At 44.1% G+C, this 27,902-nt stretch overlaps 1 protein-coding gene across 1 annotated transcript in view; it reads left to right on the forward strand.

Annotated features, from left to right (window-relative positions):
• The window catches only part of SPOCD1 (SPOC domain containing 1), a 222,845-nt gene that overhangs the window by 78,878 nt on the left and 116,065 nt on the right, over positions 1 to 27,902 (forward strand). Inside the window, exon 4 of the mRNA XM_089673946.1 lies at positions 18,414 to 18,564. Within this exon, the coding sequence (XP_089530072.1) occupies positions 18,414 to 18,564 (151 nt within the window). The remainder of the gene's footprint in view (positions 1 to 18,413; positions 18,565 to 27,902) is intronic.

The following is a 27,902-nucleotide window of genomic DNA, read 5'->3' on the forward strand; positions in this document are numbered from 1 at the left end:
TCTGGACTTTGACTGGGCCGTTCTAACACATGAATATGCTTTGATCCAAACCATTCCATTATTGCTTTGACTGTATGTTTATGGTCCTTGTCCTGCTGGAAGGTGAACCTCCACCCCAGTCTCAAGCCTATTGCAGATTCTAACAGGTTTTCTTCTAAGATTGCCCTGCATTTGGCTCCATCCATCTTCCCATCAATTCTAACCAGCTTCCCTGTCCCTGTTGAAGAAAAGCATCCCCACAGCATAATGTGTTCGGGTGATGGGCAGTGTTAGTTTTCTGCCACACATAGTGTTTTGCTTTTAGGCCAAAAAGTTCAATTTTGGTCTCATCTGACCAGAGCACCTTCTTCCACATGTGTCCCCCACATGGCTTCTCGCAAACTGCAAATGGGACTTCTTATGGCTTTCCTTCAACAATGGCTTTCTTCTTACCAATCTTCCATAAAGGCCAGATATGTGGAGTGCACGACTAACAGTTGTCCTGTGGACAGATTTTCCCACCTGAGCTGTGGATCTCTGCATCTCCTCCAGAGTTACCATGGGCCTCTTGGCTGCTTCTCTGATTATTGCTCTCCTTGCAGTTTAGGTGGACGGCCATGTCTTGGTAGGTTTGCAGTTGTGCCATACTCTTACCATTTTTGGATGATGGATTGAACAGTGCTTCGTGAGATGTTCAAAGCTTGAGTTATTTTTTTATAACCTAATCCTGCTTTAAACTTCTCTACAATTTAACCCTGACCTGTCTGGTGGGTTCTTTGGCCTTCTTGATGCTGTTTGTTTACTAATGTTCTCTAACAAACCTCTGAGGGCTTCACAGAACAGCTGTATTTATATTGAGATTAAATTACACACAGGTGGACCCTATTTACTAATTTGGTGACTTCTGAAGGCAATTAGTTCCACTAGATTTTAGATAGGGGTATCAAAGTAAAGGGGGCTGAATACAAGTGCACGCAACACTTTTCAGATATTTATTTGTAAAAAAATTTTGAAAACCATTTATCATTTTCCTTTTACTCCCATATCCACCTAACATACTCAAGGATAGATCGTGTTTTCATATCCTCCACCTCTATAACACAATGTACGTCCTCAAAATTTCTAGAGATTCCCTGATGGAACCATTCTCCTGTTGTAGTACTCATCTTTTTGTTATTTAGCCCCATGGCCTCTTATACCTGGTGCCTAAATGAATCACGACTTGCCTTAACATTAAACTGCCTCTAAAAGAGTGCTTTTCCTTAAATTATCCTACTCATATGTCTTCTGTGTGTAATTGTGCTGCACATAAGGCCACAATCCGAGATATCCTGATCCAGATAGTTGCCATGTATAAAAAAAGTCTATGAAGCAATGCTTAAACAGAAAGAAGAGGTATTAGCAACCCTACTTAAGGAAGATAAACAAAATCCCCAGTTAGATTTACGTGGTCGGATAGAGGCTACCCAGCTAGAATTGAATGTCTGTCTTACTATGAAGGCTGAAAAACAATTAACATGGACCCAGGCAAAATTTTATTCTCAAATGGATAAACTGGGTAAACTCCTGGCGACTAAGCTGGCTTTTAGGCGCCCCCTGAACAGAGCTGATGATTTGTTTTTGCAAAATCCTAGGATAGTTCTACAGGGGTTTTAAACTTTTTATAAGAGTTTATATGAAGATTGGAATGAGACCACCCAGCAAGGCTGTATCGCCCATATTCCTTTCCAAACTTTAACAGAGGAACATAGAGAACTTATAGAAAAGGAGATAACAGTTGAGGAAGTGTTATCGTCTATTAAATAGGCCCCGATGAGTAAAGCACCGGGCCCTGATGGGTTTACAACCTTGTATTATAAAAAGTTTGCTTCCCTCCTAGCTTTTCCCTTGATGCAATATTTCAATGCTATACAGCATGGAGGCCCTATTGATCTGAACTCCAATAGAGCTTTCATAACCCTCATCCTGAAGCCTCACAAGGATCCCAATGACGTGACCAATAATCAGCCAATTTCTTTAATTAATAATGATTTGAAATTATTCACAAACATTCTTGCAAACAGGCTACTGACCTTCCTGGCTTGCTATATACACACTGATCAAGCCGGATTTCTTCCACATAGAAAGGCAGACCAGGTAAGTTGGGCATTAGATCTTATTTCCTTGCTACATTCCTCATTGGACGGGACTAGGCCAGACATGGGATGCTCTTGTTGCTTTACATCCACAAAGCATTCAACTCACTCTCATGGCCTTACCTGAGAAAGCAGAATTTTGGCCCTACATTTTTGGCCTCGCTTCACTCTCTTTATAGCACACCTAAGGTACAGATAACTTTGAGGGGTCAGAGATCGGAACTAATCTCCATTCATTCTGGAGCTCGATAGGGGTGCCTGCTGTCAACCCTATTATTTATTATAGCAATGTAAACTTTGGCAGTGGTTATCTGTCAAGACCTTGATATTTTGGGGATACTGAGTGGGATGTGGGTGGAATTGGGGGCCCCGGATCTAAGAAAATATTATGTGGCAGCGCAACTTGCGTATCTGTGCCTGCTCCATCATAGTGGGTATAGGCCAGACTGGATATCCCTAATGGAGACCGGACACTGGTCAGGGGCAGAGAGCAGCGGATTCGGGATGCAGCGAGAGGAAAAGCTGCTGGAGAGCGGCCTGGAGACCCTCATTGCTCAGGTTTCCTATATAAAGAATTCCTTGGTTGCCTTCATTCATAAGCTGGAGAATGAGTATGAGCGCCTGACCTGCTAACGATTCCCAAGACCCCAGTAGGATTACAGTTGCAGAGCAGTCTCATATCCAGAGGAGGGAGTCTCTTCCCATGCTGTCTGTCTGGTCCATCTAAAGGGGGCTTTCTGCAGATCCTTGGTCAATATACCGTTCAACACTTTAAATATGTGCATCTGGTGAGCGCTCATTTTTATCAGTCTCCCACACGGATAAAAGTCACATGGAATAATCTGACACCACCTGTGCAATAGGACCCGTTTGCAGCACTATAATCTGACCGGTGTTTGTCAGACCTTCACCATCTTATGAACACTTTTTTTGCTATAAGACTTTTGCAACTGCAATTGTTATTTTGCACCAATCATAGCGCTTCATTCACTTATATTTGTTATTGCTTACATTTATCATTGATTTAATATTGTTATGACTATTAATTTATAATTATTATGTATTTTTTGTTCTGCGCTGTATCATCCTTTTTTTTAGCACTGCACTGTTTCTGTCTATATTACATATAAGGTCTAGGGTTCCTTTTTAGTGTATTTGCGGCTGATCTTATCAGATCTCTGAGCACTCGCTGTCCCTTTGTTCAGTTACAATCGCCATTGCCACCGCTTGGAAAAGTTTGATCATTGATATAGCCTTGATGAAGTGTAAGCTCACTTGGGTTATGCTTAACAAAAAGTTTGTAAGTGTCTTGTTAGATAAACAAACCCTTTTTGAAAAAATTTGGACCCCCATGGCTTACTAACAGGTTCCAGATGCATGGGGTTGACTTCTGGGTTGGTGAGAACTGGACTCCCGGTCGGACTTTCTTTCCTATCTATCTTAGCTCTTTCCCATCCTCCGTTTTTTCTGTCTTTTCTTTCTTGTCTTTCTCATTTTCCCCCTCTCTCTTAACCTTCCCTTTTTATTTTATGTCATATGGCAGCCTTGATCTAGTTGATGAGTTATTTGTTCCGATAGATGATTACGATGCTTTGGTACTTAATGCATGGAAACTGCAGTTGTTTTTGAGGTTTATCTTCCTGATGATCAGTACTGATTGTGCTGTGGCCCCCATGGGCCCCCACTGTTTTTATAGTTGGATCGGTCTTACAAAGCCCCAGGCGGGCCTGCAGCATCATTGAGACCCAATTGGGAACGCTTGCCTGTAAAGATGAGCGAATTATTCAAAAATTCGGGTTCGGCTGATTCGCCGAATTCGCCGAATAAATTTGCTTCGAGCCGAATATATTCGCTGCGAATTTAACTTATAAAAAGGGTGTTTCTAGGCTTCAGAGAGCCTTTATATTAGTGCAGAACACTGTACCTTTAATTTAAATGCCCTTGGAGTCTGCTGGGGAAGAGAAATAATACTGTCAGTCAGTATGACATGCAGATGAGTGCCGTCGATCTTAGAATCACCGCACACTTCACTCATTTGGGCAGTCACGGGGCCAAAACCAGAGTGTGGAGCCACAGTGTGGCGGTGGAGGCAGCAGCAATGGGAGGCCATACAGCACCCTATGACAAAATGGAACCCACCAGCAGTGTGAGGAGACCTGAAAGTGGCACATGGCAGAGTGTGGCGATGGAGACAGCAGCAATGGGAGGCCGTACAGGGACCCATGACACACTCTGGACCTGGCAGCAGCATGAGGAGGCGGTACGGGGGCCCATGACAGATTACGGGCCTGGCAGCAGCATGAGGAGTCGGTACGGGGGCCCATGGCAGATTACGGGCCTGGCAGCAGCATGAGGAGGCAGTACAGGGGCCCATGGCAGAGTGGCGGAGCGTAAGCAGCTAAAATTGAAGGCCATACAGAGGCCTATGTTAAAAAGTCCCCCCAGCAGCAGCGTGGGGAGACGACTATCAAGAGTCCAATGGCAGAGTGGCGGAGCAGAAGCAGCTTCAATTGAAGGCCATACACAGGCCTAGGTTTAAAAGTCCCTCACAGTTAATTCCAATAACGAACTCTACTCCTCCGTGCAATCTACTTACGAGACCCTGGGCAGGTCTGGGTCCAATTTGTGGTAGAGACTGGTTTTGTTCAGCCATGCTTGAGCGAGTAATAACAGGTCTGTGCTGCCCTTTGGTGTCTGGCTTAATGCGCACAACACTGAATGTCCCAGCGTTTGCCAACGATTTGCCGTTAAGTGATGCAAACCCGCTGAACCACGTTCATGAGCAGCCGGTACAGGGGGCCATGAATCAGTATGGACCTGGCAGCAGCGTGAGCAGACGACAGAGGCACATGGCGCAGGGTGGCGGTGTAGGCAGCATTATTCTGAAGCCATACACAGGCCTAGGTTAAAAAGCGGAAGCCGTCAGCAGCGTGAGCAGACGACAGAGACACATGGCGCAGGGTGGCGGTGGATGCAGCAGTATTCGGAAGCCAAACACAGGCCTCGGTTAAAAAGCGGAAGCCGTCAGCAGCGTGAGCAGACGACAGAGGCACATGGCGCAGGGTGGCGGTGGAGGCAGCAGCAATGGAAGGCCATACAGCACCCTATCACAAAATGGAACCCACCAACAGTGTAAGGAGACCTGAAAGTGGCACATGGCAGAGTCTGGCGATGAAGTCAGCAGCAATGGGAGGCCGTACAGGGACCCATGACACACTCTGGACCTGGCAGCAGCAAGAGGAGGCGGTACAGGGGCCCATGGCAGAGTGGCGAAGCGTAAGCAGCTTAAATTGAAGGCCATACAGAGGCCTATGTTAAAAAGTCCCCCCAGCAGCAGTGTGGGGAGACGACTATCAAGAGTCCAATGGCAGAGTGGCGGAGCAGAAGCAGCTTCAATTGAAGGCCATACACAGGCCTAGGTTAAAAAGTCCCCCCAGCAGCAGTGTGGGGAGACGACTATCAAGAGTCCAATGGCTGAGTGGCGATCCGGGAAGTCAGCGTTGTGATTGCAGATGCAATGCAGAAATTCTACGAAGTAATGCCGTGGGTGCGAAGAAGATCATATACCTTCGTACTTCCATCCATAAGACGGAACAACCTGCGAACCGGGAGCTTTATTGCCCTGACCCGCTGAGCAGCTTCTGGGATACCCAAGAGGCCCATGGCAGAGTGGCGGAGCGTAAGAAGCTTCAATTAAAGGCCATACAGAGGCCTATGTTAAAAAGTCCCCCCAGCAGCAGCGTGGGGAGACGACTATCAAGAGTCCAATGGCAGAGTGGCGGAGGGGAAGCAGCTTCAATTGAAGGCCATACACAGGCCTAGGTTAAAAAGTCCCCCCAGCAGCAGTGTGGGGAGACGACTATCAAGAGTCCAATGGCTGAGTGGCGATCCGGGAAGTCAGCGTTGTGATTGCAGATGCAATGCAGAGATTCTATGAGGTGATGCCGTGGGTGCGAAGAAGATCATATACCGTCGTACTTCCATCCATAAGACGGAACAACCTGCGAACCGGGAGCTTTATTGCCCTGACCCGCTGAGCAGCTTCTGGGATACCCAAGAGGCCCATGGCAGAGTGGCGGAGCGTAAGCAGCTTCAATTAAAGGCCATACAGAGGCCTATGTTAAAAAGTCCCCCCAGCAGCAGCGTGGGGAGACGACTATCAAGAGTCCAATGGCAGAGTGGCGGAGCGGAAGCAGCTTCAATTGAAGGCCATACACAGGCCTAGGTTAAAAAGTCCCCCCAGCAGCAGTGTGGGGAGACGACTATCAAGAGTCCAATGGCTGAGTGGCGATCCGGGAAGTCAGCGTTGTGATTGCAGATGCAATGCAGAGATTCTATGAGGTGATGCCGTGGGTGCAAAGAAGATCATATACCGTCGTACTTCCATCCATAAGACGGAACAACCTGCGAACCGGGAGCTTTATTGCCCTGACCCGCTGAGCAGCTTCTGGGATACCCAAGAGGCCCATGGCAGAGTGGCGGAGCGTAAGCAGCTTCAATTAAAGGCCATACAGAGGCCTATGTTAAAAAGTCCCCCCAGCAGCAGCGTGGGGAGACGACTATCAAGAGTCCAATGGCAGAGTGGCGGAGCGGAAGCACCTTCAATTGAAGGCCATACACAGGCCTAGGTTAAAAAGTCCCCCCAGCAGCAGTGTGGGGAGACGACTATCAAGAGTCCAATGGCTGAGTGGCGATCCGGGAAGTCAGCGTTGTGATTGCAGATGCAATGCAGAGATTCTATGAGGTGATGCCGTGGGTGCGAAGAAGATCATATACCGTCGTACTTCCATCCATAAGACGGAACAACCTGCGAACCGGGAGCTTTATTGCCCTGACCCGCTGAGCAGCTTTTGGGATACCCAAGAGGCCCATGGCAGAGTGGCGGAGCGTAAGAAGCTTCAATTAAAGGCCATACAGAGGCCTATGTTAAAAAGTCCCCCCAGCAGCAGCGTGGGGAGACGACTATCAAGAGTCCAATGGCAGAGTGGCGGAGCGGAAGCAGCTTCAATTGAAGGCCATACACAGGCCTAGGTTAAAAAGTCCCCCCAGCAGCAGTGTGGGGAGACGACTATCAAGAGTCCAATGGCTGAGTGGCGATCCGGGAAGTCAGCGTTGTGATTGCAGATGCAATGCAGAGATTCTATGAGGTGATGCCGTGGGTGCGAAGAAGATCATATACCGTCGTACATCCATCCATAAGACGGAACAACCTGCGAACCGGGAGCTTTATTGCCCTGACCCGCTGAGCAGCTTCTGGGATACCCAAGAGGCCCATGGCAGAGTGGCGGAGCGTAAGCAGCTTCAATTAAAGGCCATACAGAGGCCTATGTTAAAAAGTCCCCCCCAGCAGCAGCGTGGGGAGACGACTATCAAGAGTCCAATGGCAGAGTGGCGGAGCGGAAGCAGCTTCAATTGAAGGCCATACACAGGCCTAGGTTAAAAAGTCCCCCCAGCAGCAGTGTGGGGAGATGACTATCAAGAGTCCAATGGCTGAGTGGTGATCCGGGAAGTCAGCGTTGTGATTGCAGATGCAATGCAGAAATTTTATGAGGTAATGCCGTGGGTGCGAAGAAGATCATATACCGTCGTACTTCCATCCATAAGACGGAACAACCTGCGAACCTGGAGCTTTAGTGCCCTGACCCGCTGAGCAGCTTCTGGGATACCCAAGAGTTTGGCTTCTGTGGGGAATATGGTTGAAAACTGAAACTTAAAGGCATGTTGACGGAAGGGCACCAGTGTCAGTGCTCCGGAGGGAATATAGCTTCAAAGCTGACACTTATAGGTATATCGACGGTCAGAGACCACAGGAAGTGGAGCTTGCGTCTTAAATCGACTGAATGTGGCAGACGTGAAACGTCTACGGGCCGTATATGAAACGGGTTGTTCCTCTTTCTGGAATAAGTGTTGGAAATGGCCACTCTTTTTGGTGTGGCGTTTTGTCTATTTAATTCCGATAACGGACTCTACTCCTCCGTGCAATCTAGTTACGAGACCCTGGGCAGGTCTGGGTCCAATTTGTGGTAGAGACTGGTTTTGTTCAGCCATGCTTGAGCGAGTAATAACAGGTCTGTGCTGCCCTTTGGTGTCTGGCTTAATGCGCACAACACTGAACGTCCCAGCAACGATTTGTCAACGATTTGCCGTTAAGTGATGCAAACCCGCTGAACCACGTTCATGAGGAGCCGGTACAGGGGGCCATGAATCAGTATGGACCTGGCAGCAGTGTGAGGAGACCCGAAAGTGGCACATGGCGCAGGGTGGCGGTGGAGGCAGCAGTATTCGGAAGACATACAGAGGACTAGTTTAAAAAGCGGAAGCCGTCAGCAGCGTGAGCAGACGACAGAGGCACATGGCGCAGGGTGGCGGTGGAGGCAGCAGTATTCGGAAGCCATACACAGGCCTAGGTTTAAAACTGGAACCCAGCAGCGTGAGCAGACGACAAATACGCACATGGCAGAGGATGGATCTGGCAGCAGTATGAGAAGGCGGTACAGGGGCCCGTGGCACAGTGTGGTGATGGGGGCTACAGCAACTGGATGCCAGAAAGTGGCCGATAGGGCTATATACTGCATGGAATTATAAAGTTGTAAAGACAGCGGCCTATAAGGCTATACACACTATAACAATCATGACTTGATTGACCATTGGCCTATAAGGCTATACACAGCATGAATATCATGACTTATTCTGAGAGTGGTTTGGAAGGCTATATACAAAAAGTAATTCATGAGCTGTCCGGACAGCGGACAATAAGTACATATATACAAATCAATTCATCAGCTGTCCAGCCAGCGGCCTCAAAGGCGACACATATAGAAAGCAATTCATGAGCTGTTCAGACAGCGGCCTCTAAGGCGACAGATATACAAAGCAATTCCCGAGGTGCAGCTTGCCGTTGGCTGTAAACTGTACGTTTATGTCACTGGAATGCACTAATCACCCAAAAAATATTACCGCCAGCCGGCGTGTAAATGGATTTAACTCTTTGAACGTACAATAGTGGTTGTGAAGCAGAAAGTCAGTTTATTTAGCACAATCGGTCAATTGCAGCTTGCCGTTGGCTGGAAACTGTACGTTTCTGTCACTGGAATGCACTAATCACCCAAAAAATATTACCGCCAGCCGGCGTGTAAATGGATTTAACTCTTTGAACGTACAATAGTGGTTGTGAAGCAGAAAGTCAGTTTATTTAGCACAATCGGTCAATTGCAGCTTGCCGTTGGCTGGAAACTGTACGTTTATGTCACTGGAATGCACTAATCACCCAAAAAATATTACCGCCAGCCGGCGTGTAAATGGATTTAACTCTTTGAACGTACAATAGTGGTTGTGAAGCAGAAAGTCAGTTTATTTAGCACAATCGGTCAATTGCAGCTTGCCGTTGGCTGGAAACTGTACGTTTCTGTCACTGGAATGCACTAATCACCCAAAAAATATTACCGCCAGCCGGCGTGTAAATGGATTTAACTCTTTGAACGTACAATAGTGGTTGTGAAGCAGAAAGTCAGTTTATTTAGCACAATCGGTCAATTGCAGCTTGCCGTTGGCTGGAAACTGTACGTTTATGTCACTGGAATGCACTAATCACCCAAAAAATATTACCGCCACCCGGCGTGTAAATGGATCTAACTCTTTGAACGTAAAATAGTGGTTGTGAAGCAGAAAGTCAGTTTATTTAGCACAATCGGTCAATTGCAGCTTGCCGTTGGCTGGAAACTGTACGTTTATGTCACTGGAATGCACTAATCACCCAAAAAATATTACCGCCAGCCGGCGTGTAAATGGATTTAACTCTTTGAACGTACAATAGTGGTTGTGAAGCAGAAAGTCAGTTTATTTAGCGCAATCGGTCAATTGCAGCTTGCCGTTGGCTGGAAACTGTACGTTTATGTCACTGGAATGCACTAATCACCCAAAAAATATTACCGCCACCCGGCGTGTAAATGGATCTAACTCTTTGAACGTACAATAGTGGTTGTGAAGCAGAAAGTCAGTTTATTTAGCACAATCGGTCAATTGCAGCTTGCCGTTGGCTGGAAACTGTACGTTTCTGTCACTGGAATGCACTAATCACCCAAAAAATATTACCGCCAGCCGGCGTGTAAATGGATTTAACTCTTTGAACGTACAATAGTGGTTGTGAAGCAGAAAGTCAGTTTATTTAGCACAATCGGTCAATTGCAGCTTGCCGTTGGCTGGAAACTGTACGTTTCTGTCACTGGAATGCACTAATCACCCAAAAAATATTACCGCCAGCCGGCGTGTAAATGGATTTAACTCTTTGAACGTACAATAGTGGTTGTGAAGCAGAAAGTCAGTTTATTTAGCACAATCGGTCAATTGCAGCTTGCCGTTGGCTGGAAACTGTACGTTTCTGTCACTGGAATGCACTAATCACCCAAAAAATATTACCGCCACCCGGCGTGTAAATGGATTTAACTCTTTGAACGTACAATAGTGGTTGTGAAGCAGAAAGTCAGTTTATTTAGCACAATCGGTCAATTGCAGCTTGCCGTTGGCTGGAAACTGTACGTTTATATCACTGGAATGCACTAATCACCCAAAAAATATTACCGCCACCCGGCGTGTAAATGGATCTAACTCTTTGAACGTAAAATAGTGGTTGTGAAGCAGAAAGTCAGTTTATTTAGCACAATCGGTCAATTGCAGCTTGCCGTTGGCTGTAAACTGTACGTTTATGTCACTGGAATGCACTAATCACCCAAAAAATATTACCGCCAGCCGGCGTGTAAATGGATTTAACTCTTTGAACGTACAATAGTGGTTGTGAAGCAGAAAGTCAGTTTATTTAGCACAATCGGTCAATTGCAGCTTGCCGTTGGCTGGAAACTGTACGTTTATGTCACTGGAATGCACTAATCACCCAAAAAATATTACCGCCACCCAGCGTGTAAATGGATCTAACTCTTTGAACGTACAATAGTGGTTGTGAAGCAGAAAGTCAGTTTATTGTACACAATCGGTCAATTGCAGCTTGCCGTTGGCTGGAAACTGTACGTTTGTGTCACTGGAATGCACTAATCACCCAAAAAATATTACCGCCAGCCGGCGTGTAAATGGATTTAACTCTTTGAACGTACAATAGTGGTTGTGAAGCAGAAAGTCAGTTTATTTTGCACAATCGGCAAACTGCAGCACCAACTGTGCACGACAGCCAACAAAAAAAAAAAAGGGTGTATGTCACTTTAAATTTTCGATTCTTTGATAGCTGTGGCCCTAAGTAACGATTCTGTGTCCCTGAGTAACGATTCTGTGTCCCTGAGTAACGATTCTGTGTCCCTGAGTAACGATTCTGTGGCCCTAAAGTCTCTGTGGCCCTAACTCTGTCCCTTAATACACACAGGTCTGTCTCTCTTGAATGACCGGAGGCTAATGGAGAATTCTAAGATGGCCGCGATTTATAGCTCCACCATTACACAGTGCTGGTTGGCTGCTGATTGGCTAATGCGATCACATGTCATGAATGCATTATGGGTCAGCGCGCCTTTTCTCCGCGCCTTCCCAGAGATCCCCGCCCCATCTTCTCTGTCCATTTTCTCCGTCGCCGCCATTTTTGGGAAAATTCGATTCGTGCATCCGAAGTTTGCTAATTTTCGGATTCGTCGCGAATAGAATTTTTCCAAATCTTCGGAACAAATTCCACTTCGTCATGTTCGATTCGCTCATCTCTACTTGCCTGGTCCCAAAACTTAGTCTTCTAAATGTCATCTTGCCACGATCATTCATAAGTCGCTGTTTCAGCATAAGGTTTGGCATATTTTCTATTTTGTGGTTAGACTTATGTTCATTGATAGAGAAAAATTCCCAGCTCAACTTACCGGCCAGCTTGTGAACAAACCGAATTGTCCTGTCTAACTGTTTGCATTAAAAAACGGGGGTTTAGCACAGATTTGCAAATCCATGCGTAAGCTGCAAAGCCTCTTCATTGCACCCCTATATTCTGCAGTTCCTAACTCTAAATTTTGAGGGCCTCCATAGTAGAAGCACATGTATAAATGGATGCCCTGTCGTCAAGCAAAGGAATAATATTTGACCAGGCTGTGCTAATACTGCACTGAATTACAAAACATATTTATAATTTATTAGGTTGGTAAAATATACATATGTGTATACTAATATATATTTATATATATATATATATATATATATATATATATATACACACACACACACACACACACACACACACACACACACACACACACACACAGTGAATGAAATAAGTATTTGATCCCCTGCTGATTTTGAATGTTTGTCCACTCATAAAGAAAAGAAATGATCAGTCTAAAAATCGAATGGTAGGTGTATTGTAACACTGAGAGACAGAATGGCAACAACAAATTCAAAAGAAATGTATGTCTAACAAATGATGCACTGATTTGCATGTTCATGAGGTAAATAAGTATTTGATCCCCTTCACAAAACATGACTTAGTACTTAGTGGCAAATCCCTTGTTGGCAATCCCAGAGGTCAGACGTTTCCTGTAGTTGGCCACCAGGTTTGCACACATCTCAGGAAGGATTTTGACCCACTCCTCTTGACAGATCCTCTCCCAGTCATTAAGGTTTTGTGGCTGATGTTTGGTTGGCAGCTCGAACTTTCAGCTCCCTCCACAAATTTTCAGTCGGATTAAGGTCTGGAGATGGGCTAGGCCACTCCAGGACCTTAATGTGCTTCTTCTTGAGCCACTCCTTTGTTGCCTTGGTCATGTATTTTGGGTCATTGTCATGCTGGAAAACCCATCCACTACCATTGTCAATGCCCTGGCTGAAGGAAGAAGGTTCTCACCCAAGATTTAACAGTACATTGCCTCGTCCATCGCCCCTTTGATGCTGTGCAGTTGTCCTGTCCCCTTAGCAGAAAAACACCCCCAAAGCAGAATGTGGGGTCATAGGCAGCATTCCTCCTCCTCCAAACACGGCAAGTTCTGGAGACTGTCTAAGCCACTCCAGGACCTTAATGTGCTTCTTCTTGAGCCACTCCTTTGTTGCCTTGGCTGTGTGTTTTGGGTCATTGTCAAGCTGGAACACTGGATCACTGTGTATATATATATATATATATATATATTTATGCTCTAAGCTCAGTTTTAAGTATCCGTTCAATCTATTGTCTTCCATACTGTATATCATGTGTAAAGCACAATATACAGTGCATCCAGAAAGTATTCTAACCGCTTAATATTTGCCACATTTTGTTATGTTGCAGCTTTATTCCAAAATGGATTAAATTCATTTTTTCCCTCAACATCCTACAAACATTACCCCATAATGACAACGTGAAAGAAGTTAGTTTTGAAATCTTTGCAATTTATAAAAAATAGAAAATGAAAAAAATCACATGTACATAAGTACTCACAGCCTTTGCCATGACACTCAAAATTGAACTCTGGTGCATCCTGTTCCCTCTGATAATCCTTGAGATGTTTCCACAACTTGATTGGAGTCCACCTGTGGGAAATTCAGTTGATTGGACATGATTAGTAAAGGCATAAACTTGTCTATATAAGGTCCCACAGTTAACAGTGCGTGTCAGAGCACAAACCAAGCCATGAAGTCCAAGGAATTGTCCGTAAACCTCCGAGACAGGATTTTGTCAAGGCAGAGATCTGGGGAAGGGTACAGAAAAATTTCTGCAGCATTGAAGGTCCTAATGAGCACAGTGGCCTCCATCATCCATAAATGGAAGAAGTTTGGAACCACCAGGAATCCTCCTAGAGCTGGCTGCCTGGCCAAAATGAGCGATTGAGGGAGAAGGGTCTTAGCCAGGGAGGTAACCAAGCACCTGATGGTCACTCTGAAAAAGCTGCAGCGTTTCTATATGGAGAGAGGAGAACCTTCCAGAAGAACAACCATCTCTGCAGCACTCCACCAATCAGGCCTGTATGGTAGTGTGGCCAGATGGAAGCCACTCCTCAGTAAAAGGCAAATGACATACTGTCTGGAGATTGCCAACAGGCACCTGAGGGACTCTCAGACCATGAGAAACAAAACTCTCTGGTCTGATGAAACAAAGATTGAACTCTTTGGCCTGAATGCCAAACTTCAGGTCTGGAGGAAACCAGGCACCGCTCACCACCTGGCCAGTACCATTCCTACAGCAAAGCATGGTGGTGGCAGCATCATGCTGTGGGGATGTTTTTCAGTGGCAGGAATTGGGAGACTAGTCAGGATCAAAGGAAAGATGAATGCAGCAATGTACAGAGACATCCTTGATGAAAACCTGTTCCAGAGCTCTCTGGACCTTAGACTGGGGCGACGGTTCATCTTTCAACAGGACAACAACCCTAAGCACACAGCTCACATAACAAAGGAGTGGCTACGAGCCAACTCTGTGAATGTCCTGGAGTGGCCCAGCCAGAGCCCAGACTTGGATCCGATTGAACATGTCTGGAGAGATCTGAAAATGGCTGTGCACCGACGTTCCCCATCCAACCTGATGGAGCTTGAGAGGTACTGCAAAGAAGAATGGGAGAAATTGCCCAACAATAGGTGTGCCAAGCTTGTAGCATCATACTCAAAACGACTTGATGCTGTAATTGGTGCTAAAGTGGCTCCAACAAAGTATTGAGCAAAGGCTGTGAATACTTATGTACATGTGTTTTTTTTTCCTTTTTTATTTTGAATAAATTGCAAAGATTTCAAAACGAACTTCTTTCACGTTGTCATTATGGGGTATTGTTTGTAGAATGTTGAGGAAAAAAATGAATTTAATCCATTTTGGAATAAGTCTGTAACATAACAAAATGTGGCAAAAGTTAAGCGCTGTGAATACTTTCTGGATGCACTGTAATTCAGTGTCCACTCTTTCTTCTTCACCAATGAAGTCATAAAATGTTTCACCAAAGCGCACAGAAAATATAAAACAAGTATTCTATTGTATGGCCATAAACCATGAGACATAATTCTACCAAAGTAATGTCAGAAAACATTTGCATAATTCATGAAGCAGACTTAAAACTGCATGACTATTCTTCTAAAACATTGTTTTCTGCTTCTTATCGAATGTTCCCAGGACTGTTTTATAGGCCAACCACAAAGGAATGTCTACAATGTGTTCCTTTCTGTTTTAATTTAGTACAATATGGACCAGCTCTGCAAACCTATCCTTGTAATTAGATGCTATTAGCATATCTAAATAAAAGTGGAAGTGTAGAAATCTACCATCATAGTATAAGATAATGTACAATTGTGTTTGTGTAGTGTAAAGAGCAGATTATTTTCTTATTTTCTAAACAGCAGATGCAGTCACAGGTTAGAAGCTGCTATTCATTTCTATTCGACTATTAATGGCTTTTTTATTTTGTATGAACTCCATATAAATTAAAGTTTTCTTTGTGATATATATGGTATTTATTGGTAGTAAAACTATATAAATATCTATCTGCCTTAATAGAAAGACTTAGGGAATTAAATTAAATATTGATATAAATGCAATATCTAGCAATTTTCCAACACATTAATGTTTCCAAAACTGCAGTCAAAATAAAATGATCTACTCAACAATTCATTATCTTTATAGAAATACAAAACATACTGTAGGTAAGTTGCATTATTTTAACACACCCCTACCCAAAATTAAAATACATGCTTATACCTTTTAATAGTGCATAGCCACATTAAAATGCTGGTACGTATAGTATGTGTTAGCTATGTAATGACAAGAAATACCTTTTTTTTAATATTAGTTACCTTGGTTGAATGATTAGTGTCCTTTTCCTCCGTAACCCTGTGCAGTATGTGGGAGAAAACAATTTTCATAGTTTGACATGATCTGCGCATATCACTGCAGTATGTGCACATCCTTTGCCCAGGATCACACAAAACCGATTGGTGCTCAGGTAGTCATGCTAGCTGCCCATGTGACACATCTGCACGTCTTGCAAGACAGCTTCATAATGCTGATTGACAGCAGAGCACTTCCTTCTTTCTACCCTGTGGGGTGACTAGTTGAGAAAATAAGAGGAAGTTGATGGCTTCACAACAATGGAGCATGCACAGAGTGGTAATTCAGAAGAGTGGATTGGCTGGCATAGCATTGCCACGCTGAAAAGGTATTATGAACTGACAGATTTACTATGTAATAATCTATTTTTTTCTTCAGTGTTTTTATTGAAGTTGGTTATGTGTTCATGTAAACATTACGGGTTAGATATGTTATGATAGTACATACCAGTTCTGTATTTTCTGTATTGAAAAGACCTTAATAGAAACAAGTAGTTTGTTCTTACAGATTAAGTAATTTGTTCATGGTGTGTATTTATTTATTTATTACAGGTACTTATATAGCGCCATCAATTTACGCAGTGCTTTACATATATATATATATTGTACATTCACATCAGTCCCTGACCCTCAAGGAGCCTACAATCTAAAGGTCCCTAACTCACATTCATATACTAGGGCCAATTTAGACAGGATCCAGTTAACCTACCAGCATATCTTTGGAGTGTGGGAGGAAACCGGAGTACCTGGAAGAAACGCAACAACCAGAGTTACTAAGATCTGCAGAGGAGCATTTGTTTATTTCATGCCATACTACATCTTATTCTACTTTACCTTCTTACTGGCTCTGAAGTAAATGCTAGAGGTAAATCGGGATAAATATCACTTCCTTGGAAGACTGTGTTGTTCATACCTCTGACCTGTAGATGTCACTATTTATAGCTGTTAAATGTATAATATGTGCTATAATCTACATACGTTAGTTCCTGTTATGATATATACTTAGAAGGCTTCATGTGTCTTATGGATGCATACCTTCCGACAAATTTCAACAAAATCCCATGTATCTGGGCTGTGTTCCACACTCCCACTTATAACCAATTGCCTCTCGGGATCAGGAGGGAATTTTTTTCCATGCAGGAGCAAATTGGATCAATCTTTGCTGGGTCTTTTTTTTGCCTTCCTCTGGATGAACTGTGGGTATATGATGTCTATGATACATAGGTGTTACATTCCTTCTTTCCTATAGTTAAAGAAGCAGAGGAGGCAGGGCAGAAATGGAGCATGAAAACAGTACTGTGTTTGGCAGCCAGAAACAGAACACGGTAGTAACAGGATTCAAGGGATCAGTTAGTATTCCAAGTAGACAAACTCAGTAATGTACAGTAACTCTAGATAGAGGGAAGCAGTTATTGTACTGCAATCCACCCTAATAATTGTTTTTTTTTGTAGTTATTTCATCCATTTGATTATTTTGGTTGGTATAGATGCATTAAGTATTCTCTAAACTCCCCCTCAATCTCCTCACATATCACAAATCTACTAAGCGACATATCAGCATGGATGTCACACCACTAACTTAAACTAAATCTTTGCAAAACCGAGCTTGTAATATTTCCTCCTCCCTGATCCCCCACTCACGACTTTACCATTAAGATCAACAGCACAACAATTGGTCCTTCCCCTCATGCCAGGGTGCTAGGCATAATCCTAGACTCTGACCTCACCTTTGGGTCCCACATCCAATCACTCCTGCCGCCTCAACCTCCGGAACATTTCCAAAATCCGCCCCTTCCTGATCAATGACACCACAAAACAAGTTATCCACGCCTTGGTTTTATCCCGCCTTGACTACTGCAACTCCCTCCTCACTGGTCTACCGTTACACAGGCTATCCCCCCTTCAGTCTATTATGAATGCTGCTGCTAGACTCTATACACCTTACCAACCGATCAGGGACTGCTGCCCCTCTCTGCCAATCCCTTCACTGGCTTCCACTAACCCAACGTATAAAATTCAAAATACTAACCACAACTTACAAAGCCATCCACAACACTGCCCCTAGCTACATTGCCAACCTCATCCGCAGATACCGCCGAAATCGCCCACTCTGCTCCTCCCAAGATATCTTCCTCTCCAGGTCCCTCATCACCTCCTCCTGCGCTTGCCTCCAGGACTTCTCTAGAGCCTCCCCCATCCTCTGGAGCTCCCTACCACAGTATGTCCGGTCAGCCCCCACCCTGTCTGCCTCACTTATTCAGGGAAGCCTACCTCACCTCCACCTAAGAACTGTACTTGAATCACCTCCACCAGATCATCCCCCGCAGCTATCACCTTTTGTATCACCTCCCCCTTCCTTTAGATTGTAAGCTCCACGAGCAGGGCCCTCATATTCCTTCTGTACTGAAATGTATTGTAATTGTACTGTCTCCCTTATATTGTAAACTGTTGGCGCTATATAAATCCTGTCTAATAATAATAATAATAAACTGTTAGCCTTATTTTTTTTAATAATAAAGCTTATAAGAATGATTGTTTTTTTTTCATACATAGGTTCAAAAATATACCCACACAAAAAAACACATAGAAAGAAACCTTATGGCAGAGAGAAAACCTCAGCATCCCACAAGCAGGCCTCAACAGTTTCAGAAGAACATATCCGGGCCACAACAGTACAGGGACTCAGTGAGGTTCTGCTGAACAGGTACCATAGAAAATGTAAATGATATTGCACAACATTTCATTAAAATACGCAAACGTAGATACATTTGATTATATTTTAATAGGCTGGAAATATATTAATCATCAATATATTATGTATCATTAAGTAAATGAGTGTTTTAAGGGGTTTAGAAACTTAAAAACACGCCTAGTGTAAAATCCTGGTGTTTTTCCTCGTCCAAGGAGCTGCAGCTGGCGCATACAGATGGTCATAGAAGAAAACAGCTATGCATGCTTGCACTGGGATGTATGATGATGCATTCATGCATTGGTATAAACAAGTGCATGCATATTTGACATATACACGAATGTGTGCATCTATGCCAGTGCAATAAAGCATTGGCATATATCCGGAGAACTTTCTCTTTTTGTGTACCTCCTCTAGGCAGGTGAATGCGATATTGGGCCAGGCTTATTGAGTGCATTAATAGACATACAGTGCATTTAGAAAGTATCCACAGTGCTTAACTTTTGCCACATTTTGTTATGTTACAGCCTTATTCTAAGATGGATTAAATTAATTTTTTCCTCAAGATTCTACAAACAATAGCGCATATTGACAATATGAAAGAAGTTTGTTTTGTAATCTTTGCAATTTATTAAAAATAAAAAAATGAAAAAAATAAACCATGTAAATAAGTATTCACAGCCTTTGCTCAATACTTTTATGAAGCACCTTTAGCACCAATTACAGTCTCAAATATTTGAGTATGATGCTACAAACTTGGCACACCTATTTTTGGGCAATTTCTCCCATTCCTCTTTGCAGTACCTCTCAAGCTCCATCAGGTTGGATGGGGAATGTTGGTGCACAGCCATTTTCAGATCTCTCCAGAGATGTTCAATTGGGTCCAAGTCTGGGCTCTGGCTGGGCCACTCCAGGACATTCACAGAGTTGGCCCGTAGCCACTCCTTTATTATGTGGACTGTGTGCTTAGGGTCGTTGTCCTGTTGAAAGATGAACCATCGTCCCAGTGTAAGGTCTAGAACACTCTGGAACAGATTTTCTTCAAGGATGTCTCTGTACATTGCTGCATTCATCTTTTTTTTGATCCTGACTAGTCTCCCAGTTCCTGCCGCTGAAAAACATCACAGCATGATGCTGCCACCACCATGCTTCACTATAGGGATGGTATTGGCCAGGTGGTGAGCGGTGCCTGGTTTCATGTTGTCATTATGGGGTATTGTTTGTAGAATGTTGAGGAAAAAATTTAATTTAATCCATTTTGGAATAAGGCTGTAACATAACAAACTGTGGCAAAAGTTAAGCGCTGTGAATACTTTCTGGATGCACTGTATAGGATATTTACCAAAACTGGAGAGTGCAAAATCTGGTGCAGCTCTGCTTCCAGGTTTTTTTCGTCAAAGCTTAATTGAACAAACTGAAGTTAGAAGATGATTGGCTACCATGCACAGCTGCACCAGATTTTGCACTTCCCAGTTGTGGCAAATCAACATTATAGTTCCTTTTCAGGTCCACTGGGTGTTTACTTGTGTTATTTGTGACCTGCTGTCAGGTTGCTGAGATATATATTCACTTTATGAATTAATAGGTATATACCGTAATTTCCCATCAGGTCTTCTAAGGCATCTCCTTTTGTGAGACATACTGTCAGTCCTGTTTCCAGGATTTGGTGTTGTTTTTAGATATAGGTCAGGTGGGTGAGACTTTTCATGAATTGAATCTTCGCTGTGTGGATTGTTATGTTTGAAATTTCCTTATCAGGTCCTACATTCTTACATGGTTTGACTACCTCATGTTATGCTTCATAAATGGATGTTGCACTGTGTTCTGCATTGTGATTTCTTGTTCATTAATTGCTGTGACTATGTTGTATTTTTTTATAGTATTTCCAAACCTAAGAGACAACACTGTGATATATTTCAGCCTACCAGTCCTTAGGTAGACAATGTTAGGTCCTGGCAATTGACTTTTAGGCCCAAGCACGGGCAGAAGATCACATGCTCCCCGATTCCCGAATGTGGCTAGTATTTTGTGGTGGCTTCAATGGCACAACTGTAGTGAAGGTTGTGCTTAGGGAAGGGGAGTATACGTGGTTTGGGGGACTTTAAAGAAAGTCTAAAAAGTCTTGTTAAAATAAAGCATAAACGCTGGTAAAAAAAAAAGAAAGTTTTGAAAAGAAAAAAACCCTGTCTAATCTAGAAGAAAAATAGTTATGTACACAACATAGATACCAAAAAAACATCTCCAGTTGTGGAACTATTTTTAAAGGTGTTTTAAAATACCTTGAAGTGTATGTAGGTCAACTTTGCTTTAGTTTTTGATAGAATGATGAATTGTTAAAAACCTATAAAGTTTATTCATTTGCTGCTTGCATCCCATTAGGTAGACCTCCCTTAATTTTATGTACTGGAGATGCAGTAAAATGTAAAAGAATTTAAAAAAGGAGCAAAATTCTCTTCTAGAACAGGTGTCCTAGATTGACTGTTTAACCCCCAATTCTTGTTCTGGTAAATTCTCTAAAATTATGGATTTTCGATCACTTTCATTCTCTTTAACAATGGTAATTGGGACAAATAAAGATTGTGGATCTGCCTAGCAAGGCAACAGACAATAAATAAAACTTCAGAAAGAGGGGCTGGGATTTCAAACACTTGTTCATTCAAAAAAATGGAGAGACCATAATAATTTGATGAACTGACTTGCTGTGTTAAGGATGCAAACGTGAAACAAGGCTACCCAGAATGTGACTAAAAGCATAAATACAAAGAATAAGCATAAAGCCAAATGGAGAACAAGTGATGGTGACTGATCACTGTGATAGCCAACCAGAGACTATGACAGCGATCAGGTGATTGTTAGTATGGGACCCGGGGCTCCTGGTGAGACCCTGGTCTCTGCTGGGAAGACAGCACAAAGACAAATATGCATATATGAGGACCCACAGAAAAAAGCACAATCCAGTAGGGCCGTATATAAGCATATGCTCTGAGGGAAGGGGTTAAAGAGGAATGATACTTAGTTTTGCATTGCAATGGTTTTTATTGATTTTAAACATTTTAACAAAGAAGGACTGAAGCAAAAGGCATGCCCACACAGGGGCTATCAATGGCACATAAGGTACAAAGAGAACAATGCTATAACACCAGGGGCTATCAATGGCACATAAAATGCAAAATACAGTGTTATAACACCAACAATGAATCAAACCAAAGGCAGATATCTACCGCCTCACAAAAATCAGGCAATGCCAGAGAATAAAAAAGAGTAAAGGAAGAAGAAAACAAGACCAGCAGCAGGGACCTGGAAACGCCAATACCGATCAGCAGCCTAAACCCAGATTAGCCAGGGGGACCATGGGAAAAGCATATGTCAACCATAGCTCCCATATTTTCAAAAATTTCCATTGGGAGTCATTACGGATACTCGACATATGTTCATTGAGCATCAGAGTGGTCATACGGTCCTGCACCCCCTGATGAGGGACAGATGTACTTTTCCAGGCTTGAGCAATTGTTCTAGTTGCCGACAAGAACAAATAGGAAGCCAACTTCCGGTGAGCCAACAGGCCCGGTTTGGGACAATGAAGCAAAGCATGCCGGGCTTCCCGGCATATGGAGAGATGGAACAATGTGTAAAGAAGGCCAAATACACGAGACCAAAAACGAATCAGTCTCGGGCATGACCACCATATATGTAACACATCTCCACGATGGCCACAACCCCGAAAGCAGTGATCACTATAGGTAGAGTTCGCCTGGGCTATATGAGCTCAGACCACATACTAACGAAACAAATACTTTGTATGCTGCCTCCTGCGTGATTGTGTTAAATTAACATTTAGCTACAAACAACCAGGCCCTATTCCAGTCCTCCAAATCCACAACCGCTCCCAAATTGCGCTCCCACTGAGCGACATGATAGAGAAGTACATATCAAGCTCCTATTTAAAGATGCATAAAGTAGGGAAACAAGACCCGGGGCACCAGGGCACTGTTCTCAAAGCTGTTCAAAGGCAGATTTCTGATATGGGAAGGCAAAAGTGCCACGCAGTGAGGTCAGCCAATGCCGCAATTGAAGGTAACGCAAAAATTCAATCTGGGGAACATTCCATGATTCCCGAAGAGAGTGCCAGGTGGGGAAAGACTGAGAAGTTAGGAAGTGTCGCTCCCTTCGAAAAACCATTGGCCACCCACCAGAAAAACGCCCCACGTTGATCTAAACCCAGCGGCAAGAGAGGATTGTTAGTAATTGGGAGCAGGGGTAGAAAGGGTGACATCAAGCCACTGGAGTAGCGAACCGAGTCCCACACTTACAGGCCATGGAGCAGAATCAGACTCAATGTCGTCGGGCGTAGAGTAGGGGGGAGGCATAGAAGTGTCGATGTCTCAATGGAACTATGCTTAGTTTTAAAATGATTAAAAATACAAATATTGTAGCTGCTAGGCAAGAATTTACGAAAGTGGGAGGGTGTACCTGTCAGAAAAAAGTTCCCATTTCCAGAAAACAAAAACTTCCAGTAAAGGGAGAGGAGGGGGGAGGAGGAGGATAAGCAGAGCTTTCACTTTAAGTGAAGTAAGACAGCAACAATACCTATAATCGGTGGCAAAACACAGGCAATAATTAGTGCATACAGTAGTACAATTTACAAAGGAGATAATATCAGAATTGGCTAAAATAGGTATTCAACAACCTGGTTCAAGGGCACAGTTTAGACCTCCTAGGCCGCAACTTAAGGGGTTACCCAAACTATAGAAAATACACATAGGGGCTATGAAAGCACAGTCCCTTCTTATCAATATCCCACTGGCCAGTGGTAAATGTCTGTAGGTGGCTGGTGTTGGGGACCAGAGTCTATTTTGGAGCGCTCTAATAGAGTTTTGTAATCCAACAAGAAACAGAAAACACGCCTTAGAACAAATCTAGGGTTCCCAGAATAAGGGTAATGCTGTCCCATTAAACAGAAATGTGACACTCTAGAGCAGCGGTTCTCAACCTGGGGGTCGCGACCCCTTTGGGGGTCGAACGACGCTTCCACAGGGGTCGCCTAAGACCATCGGAAAACACATATTTCCGATGGTCTTAGGAACCGAGACACCGCTCCTCGCCGCCGCCGCCACCGCCGTCTCCAGGTGTGGGCGGGATGACATGCCGCCCCTGTCATCTAGACACACCTCGAGATCAATCCTCGCCTGTGATTGGCCGCCGGCACTGTAGCTCAGGAGAGGCACACAGGCGGCCAATCACCGGCAAAGAGGTGGAGCTTGGAGAGGAGGAGCCGAGCGGCACCGCGAAGATCGAGCGAGTGAATAGGAGGAGAGCGGCCGGAGAAGGAAGACATCTGACAGGTAAGTGTTGGTACCATGGGAGAGGGAGGGAGCGAGCGAGCGAGCCCAGGCTGGAGCAGGGGTCTGCAAGGTAAGTATCATTGGTGTCAGTGGGAATAGTGCCCCATCATTGGTGTCACTAATACCAATGATGGGGGACTATTCCTGCCACTGACACCAATGATGGGGCACTATTCCTCCCACTGACACCAACGATGGGACACTATTCCTCCCACTGACACCAACGATGGGACACTATTCCCCCCACTGACACCAACGATGAGGCACGATTCCTCCCCCAAATGACACCAACGATGGGGCACGATTCCTCCCCCCACTGACACCAACTATGGGGCACAATTCCTCCCCCCACTGACACCAAGGATGGGGCACAATTCCTCCCCCCACTGACACCAAGGATGGGGCACTATTCCTCCCCCCACTGACACCAAGGATGGGGCACTATTCCTCCCCCCACTGACACCAAGGATGGGGCACTATTCCTCCCCCCACTGACACCAAGGATAGGGCACTATTCCTCCTCCCACTTATACCAATGATGGGGCACTATTCCTCCCACTGACACCAATGATGGGGCACTATTCCTCCCACTGATACCAATGATGGGGCACTATTCCTCCCACTGACACCAATGATGGGGCACTATTCCTCCCACTGATACCAATGATGGGGCACTATTCCTCCCACTGACACCAATGATGGGGCACTATTCCTCCCACTGATACCAATGATGGGACACTATTCCCCCCCACTGATACCAATGATGGGGCACTATTCCTCCCACTGACACCAATGATGGGGCACTATTCCTCCCACTGATACCAATGATGGGACACTATTCCTCCCACTGATACCAATGATGGGACACTATTCCTCCCACTGACACCAATGATGGGACACTATTCCTCACACTGACACCAATGATGGGGTACTATTCCTCCCACTGATACCAATGATGGGGCACTATTCCTCCCACTGACACCAATGACGAGGCACTATTCCTCCCACTGACACCAATGACGGGGCACTATTCCTCCCACTGACACCAATGACGGGGCACTATTCCTCCCACTGATACCAATGACGGGGCACTGTTCCTCCCACTGACACCAATGACGGGGCACTATTCCTCCCACTGACACCAATGACGGGGCACTATTCCTCCCACTGACACCAATGACGGGGCACTATTCCTCCCACTGACACCAATGACGGGGCACTATTCCTCCCACTGACACCAATGAAGGGGGCACTATTCCTCCCACTGACACCAATGACGGGGCACTATTCCTCCCACTGATACCAATGACGGGGCACTATTCCTCCCACTGACACCAATGACGAGGCACTATTCCTCCCACTGACACCAATGACGGGGCACTATTCCTCCCACTGACACCAATGACGGGGCACTATTCCTCCCACTGATACCAATGACGGGGCACTGTTCCTCCCACTGACACCAATGACGGGGCACTATTCCTCCCACTGACACCAATGACGGGGCACTATTCCTCCCACTGACACCAATGAAGGGGGCACTATTCCTCCCACTGACACCAATGACAGGGCACTATTCCTCCCACTGATACCAATGACGGGGCACTATTCCTCCCACTGACACCAATGACGTGGCACTATTCCTCCTACTGCAAAATTACAGTTATGAAGTAGCAACGAAAATAATTTTATGGTTGGGGGTCACCACAACATGAGGAACTGTATTAAGGGGTCGCGGCGTTAGAAAGGTTGAGAACCACTGCTCTAGAGTCCATCACAAATATTCCTCCCTCTCCTGGGGTGTCCAGAACAGTGTCATTGGATACATGGGAGCAGGTGATCTCTTGCATTCTTCAAAGGTGATACTAGAAGTCCTGAACATGACAACAGTTATCCTGGATGAAGCAGTAGAAGTCCTGGGCACAGATACTTTCTCTCACAGCATCCTGAGTCTTGTCCCACAGCAGCGCAGAGCTGAACAGCACTTCTTTCAGCAGGGTCCCACGTCAGCAGGGGAAACCCAACTGCAGCCCGCAGTCCTCTTTTCACTGGCTTGTGAGTCCCTCTGCACCTGGGTACAGTCCTCTCTTTAAATACACAGCGGTCCCTCTGGGCAGGTGCTACCATTCAGCCCCCCTGCAGCAACTCTCAGCGCAGCAGCTCACAGCAGCTTCAGGAATTTCCAACAGCACAATTGTCTCTTCTAGCAATGCAATGTATTAAGGTGAGAGGCTTATCTAGCCGGTGGTCGGATTGTCAGCTGTCAGCAGCTAATTCCACTGTCACACAATATCAGCACGAGTGTCATCGTTTCATACATCAAATTGTTTTTCATCCACGTTTTACTGGACTTTATAAGCACTGATCAGACGGGGGAGTCTGATCCTTTATTTTAGTGTGGTTGCACTGTGTTTTGTACACTTGTATGCACATTATTTACACATATGTATGTGTCACTGATTTGGGTTTTTCATATGTGAGTGTGTATATACAATATTGTTTTTGCATCTATGTTTATTTTCATGAGAAACGTATTGGTTTGGTATTAATTGCATATATATGCATTATATCCATGGGGGGGGGGGGGGGGGTGACAGATAATTTCAGTCACTATCACTGTTTGTTTTGTATATCACATGATTTTGTGGGATTTTATTATTAATATATGCATGATTTCACTTATATATACTTATGTTGGCACTGAGTGAGTAATATTTACTTCACTGATTTGTACACGGTGTCACTGTATTATTTGTAGATGTTTACACTGACTTATTTATATAGTGTGGTATTTTAATACTTTATTATTTGTGGATGTACAGTATATACGTATGTGTGAGTAGCGCTACATTGTTTATTTACATTTATATAGAGATCACTGGTATATGATTTCATGTTAGCTGCTCCTCTGGGATAGATATTGTTTGGATATTTGGAGCGCAGGAGGTTCACACCATTATTCCCAACAATTATTATCTGCAAATCACTGAAGTGGCTATGGGCGCAAAATTTGCGTCAAGCCTCGCTAATCTTTTCATGTCATACTAAGAGGAAGACATAATCTTTGCTAGAGATTGGCCTGTGTTAATGTTCTATAGGAGATATATAGACGATATCTTCTTACTTTGGAAGGGTAGTGAGTATGCTTTAATAAATTTTTTTAATACCTTGAATTTTAAGTCACAATATTAATCTCACCTACCAGTATAGTCACACTGATATTAACATTTTAGATTTATCTCTAATCAATACCGGTAACAAAATTATTACTAAGACCTTTTTGAAATGTACAGATCGCAACAGCTATATTCCTACAGGCAGTTGCCACCATCCCTCTTGGCTTAGTAACATCTCTAATTAGAACTGATTGAGGCTACAATAATATGGCGGCTGTCTTTATAATATAAGCTTATTCCAATTGTATTGGTACCCGTGATTAAATTTTATGTTTCACCACTCCAATGGGTCTATTTCGCTCTTATAGATATGGAGGGTACTGATCCCCCCCAATTCTTGGAAAAATGGGAGTGGGAGCTGGAATCAAAGTTAAACGAGCAACAAAGGAATAGTGTATTTAAATTAGCACATGAGGTAACAAACATAAGCATGGTTGAAATTAATTATAAATGCATGGTTAGATGATGTATTACACTGAGTAAAGCACATAAACAAGTAGATGTTTCACCTTTATGTTGGAGAGGATGTGGGGAAAAGGGTACAATGGTAAACATATGGTGGGAATGCCCGAAAATACAAGATTACTGGGAGGGAATATTACAATATATCCAGAAAATATGTGAGATTACTTTACAGAAAGATCCATGGACTTGTTTATTCTATAAATTTGAACTTTTGGTAAAACTACATAAGAATAAGGTACTATACCATCTAGTTAGTGCAGCTAAAGGGCTTGATTCCAAAATTTTGGCTTGCTCCAGACCCACCAAGTATGAAGGTTTGGGTAAACAGAGTAGAAAACATCTATAGGATGGAAAAGTTGTGTCATTGAGG

The sequence above is a fragment of the Staurois parvus genome, unplaced genomic scaffold, assembly GCF_062004578.1.
Source record: "Staurois parvus isolate SC_StPar_1 unplaced genomic scaffold, SC_StPar_1.0 ptg000145l, whole genome shotgun sequence".
Taxonomy (NCBI): Eukaryota; Metazoa; Chordata; class Amphibia; order Anura; family Ranidae; genus Staurois; species Staurois parvus.